Source organism: Hakea prostrata, chromosome 3 (assembly GCF_041222555.1).
Source record: "Hakea prostrata isolate BN-2017 chromosome 3, UWA_Hpros_2, whole genome shotgun sequence".
Taxonomy (NCBI): Eukaryota; Viridiplantae; Streptophyta; class Magnoliopsida; order Proteales; family Proteaceae; genus Hakea; species Hakea prostrata.
The window spans coordinates 20,091,449-20,092,704 of record NC_142602.1 but is presented as its reverse complement, the minus strand read 5'-3'; the positions used below and the strand labels follow the sequence as shown (position 1 = coordinate 20,092,704).

At 49.6% G+C, this 1,256-nt stretch overlaps 1 protein-coding gene across 1 annotated transcript; it reads right to left on the bottom strand.

Annotated features, from left to right (window-relative positions):
• Positions 1-676: 676 nt before the first annotated feature.
• LOC149021454 (auxin-responsive protein SAUR78-like) lies at positions 677-1,256 on the bottom strand. Its single transcript, XM_089147122.1, has one exon. The coding sequence runs from the start codon at positions 1,147-1,149 to the stop codon at positions 739-741; it is 411 nt and encodes a 136-aa protein (XP_089003248.1). The 5' UTR covers positions 1,150-1,256; the 3' UTR covers positions 677-738.

The following is a 1,256-nucleotide window of genomic DNA, read 5'->3' as shown; positions in this document are numbered from 1 at the left end:
GTTTCCGACTCAGCTAATGGTTAGCCCTTAACTGGTCAGGTTTCCCGATGGCTAGTTGGGATTGGTTAAAGAAAATTCTGCTTTAACTCTTTTGAGCAGGGCATTTGCGCAGGACCCTAAATGCCCCGCAGATTACTTGGCAAGAGCCGGGGTTGTGGGGGGGGGGGGGGTTCGGGGGGGGCCCACCGCCTTTCCTTGGAACCCTCCAAGATCTCAAGGGGATTGCCATACATTACCTGGGAAAAAAAAAAAAGGGGGGGGGGGGGGGGGGGGGGGGGGGGGGGCTTGGGGGGGGGGGCGGGGGCGCCCCCCCCCCCTTTTTTTTTTGTGTTGGTGTGGGTTTTTGGGGGGGGGGGGGGCCCAGGGGGGCCCCCCCCCCCCCCCCCCCCAACCCCCCCCCACCCCCGGGGGCGCCCCCCCCCCCCCCCCCCCAAAATCAAGTTGCCCACCATCTATTTGTGGGAATGTTTCTGTGGCACCATCTCATTGCTTGGTGGCTATTCCTAAGCTCACATAAAGATTGGAATGTTGTTCAAGTCAGATTGAACTGGATAAGAAATTAGAGATTTACAAAGATTGGAATGTTGTTCAAGTCAGATTGAGCTGGATAAGAAATTAGAGATTTACAAATGGAAAAAATTAATCTCTTTATCATACAATTTTTGAGAATTTGGAAAAAATTCCAATGGTAAGATGATCAACAAGAGAGAGAGAATTAATGAGCATACAGCAACTAATTCAGGAACATGCATAGAACTCGACGAGCTCATTTAACGATTCCTGCTGTGTTTGTAGTTCTGCGTTCTCCAGCATCCAAAGCATGTGCTCGAACAAAACCACCTCACAACCCACCGTTATCGAGTCTGACTCTTCCGATTTCTCTACTAACTCACGGAACAAAGGATGATCAATGACATTGGAGCCTATGAGGTAGCGCCGCCGAGATTTCCCGACGTAAACTGGCTGATGTCCTTCATGAATCTTTCCGCTGTCAACACTTTTGTCTACAGATACAGCAGGGAAGTGGTCGTCGTAATCGGAAGGGTTTGCAGCGACGATTGAGCTATTGTTGTTACGACCGAACTTATTCATTGAATTCCATTTCTTTAACGCCGATTTCAGCTTCGTTAGCTTCCCACCTTTCGCCATTTCAGCTTTTTTACGAAGCTTTGAAGAACTGATCTCTGAGCAACTCAGAGAAACAAAGAGAAGAGAAGAGCAGAGAGAGAGAAGTGTTGGAAGCTTGGGGACGAGAA

Bases quoted from the DNA above. Each gene is read 5' to 3' on its own strand.
- LOC149021454 (XM_089147122.1), bottom strand. From the start codon at position 1,149: ATGGCGAAAGGTGGGAAGCTAACGAAGCTGAAATCGGCGTTAAAGAAA.